Genomic DNA, 1,296 nt, shown 5'->3' on the forward strand with positions numbered 1-1,296 from the left:
GGCCGGGGGCCCAGGCGCGGGAGGCGCAGCAGCAGGGGCAACAGCAGGGACAGCGGCAGCAGCAGCAGCAGGGGCAGCAGCAGCAGCAGCAGCAGCAGCAGCAGCAGCAGCAAGAGCTGCAGTGGCGGCGCTGGTGGCACTGGGACGATGCGCTGCGGCTGGGCGCGTGGCCGCTGCTGCGGGCAGGGGGCGGCGGCGGCGGCGGTGGCGACGCGGCCCTTTCTTGACCAGCGGCGCTGATGGGGCGCGTGACGTAGCGGCCCCCCTCCTGCAGGGGCGGCCTGTTGGCCGACCCTGCCTGGTGTCGCGTTCCTGGACAGCCGCGAGCAGGGGACCTCACGCGCGCTGCGCACCGTGCGCTGTGCGCAGCCTGATCCCTATCAGCGGGGGTGCGCGCCGCCGCCTCCTGGGCCGGCGGTGGGCCGTGGACCCACGGGACTGGTTGTGCCGTGCGGCCTACGGCGGCCTCCCAGGGCCGCCCCGCCAGCAGGAGTTGCCCGACTGCTGGGCCTTTGCCTAGAGCCTTTGGTGGGGCCTGTTTAGGAATGAAAATGCAAATGTCTTGCCTGTAGTTCCTTAGTCACAATTGCCAGTTTGTGGAGCGTTTGCAGGCAGCACGCGAGGCAAATCGAGTGGAGTGGCGGTCCCACAGAGGGCGGGACGGGCCAGCGGCTGCGCACGGGAACGTGGCGCCATCGCCGCCGGCTCAGCTCTGCATAGTGATAAATGCTTTGGTTGGGGGTGAAGGCCGTCACAGCCCGCCTATTAGTGTGCAGCCACCGCACGCTGCCGCCTGCCCCTCGCCCCCGCCACCGCCCGCAGCGCTCCCGCCTCCGCCGCCGCCGCCGCCGCTGCCGCCGCTCCCACCGCCGCCAAACAGCCGCCCCGCCGACGCCGCCAACCGCTGCTTGTTCGAGGCGCGTGCCCGCGCGAGCTGCTTGGCCGCCGCCAGCGCGACGGCCCTCAGGCGCGCCAGCTCAGCGGCACTCGTCGCCGCGGCCGGGGGGTTGCTCGTGCCTCCCTCCGCGGCGGCCTCCCCAGGGGCTGGGGGGCTGTGATCCACCAGCAGCCTGTGCCAGGCGAGCAGCTCTGCCGAACCGAAGGCTGCAGGACTGGCGGCCTCCAGATATTCCCCTAGCTGCTGCTGCTGTTGCTGCTGCTGCTGCTGCTGCTGCTGCTGCTGCTGCTGCTGCTGCTGCTGCTGCTGCGCGGCGGGCCCGAGCCGGTCAGACACGTCTTGTGGCAGGGCCTGCAGGAGCGGCTCGGGCAGCAGGGCCACGCCTCCCTAACCATGGG

General features: G+C 72.2%; 2 protein-coding genes across 2 annotated transcripts in view; one reads left to right on the forward strand and one right to left on the reverse strand.

The window, feature by feature from the left end:
- Window positions 1-14: 14 nt before the first annotated feature.
- On the forward strand, window positions 15-227 carry MNEG_16250 (hypothetical protein; the record flags this gene model as incomplete). The annotated part of the gene is made up of 1 exon (XM_014035279.1): window positions 15-227. A coding segment is annotated over one exon (213 nt), but the record flags the coding sequence as incomplete, so codon positions are not given.
- Window positions 228-751: 524 nt separating this feature from the next.
- Window positions 752-1,296, reverse strand: part of MNEG_16251 (hypothetical protein) — a gene marked incomplete at both ends in the record, with an annotated part of 2,160 nt that continues 1,615 nt past the window's right edge. The window contains one exon of the mRNA XM_014035280.1: window positions 752-1,249. Coding sequence (XP_013890734.1) covers window positions 752-1,249 — 498 coding nt within the window. The remainder of the gene's footprint in view (window positions 1,250-1,296) is intronic.

This window comes from Monoraphidium neglectum, assembly GCF_000611645.1.
Source record: "Monoraphidium neglectum strain SAG 48.87 unplaced genomic scaffold scaffold06159, whole genome shotgun sequence".
NCBI classification, from domain to species: Eukaryota; Viridiplantae; Chlorophyta; class Chlorophyceae; order Sphaeropleales; family Selenastraceae; genus Monoraphidium; species Monoraphidium neglectum.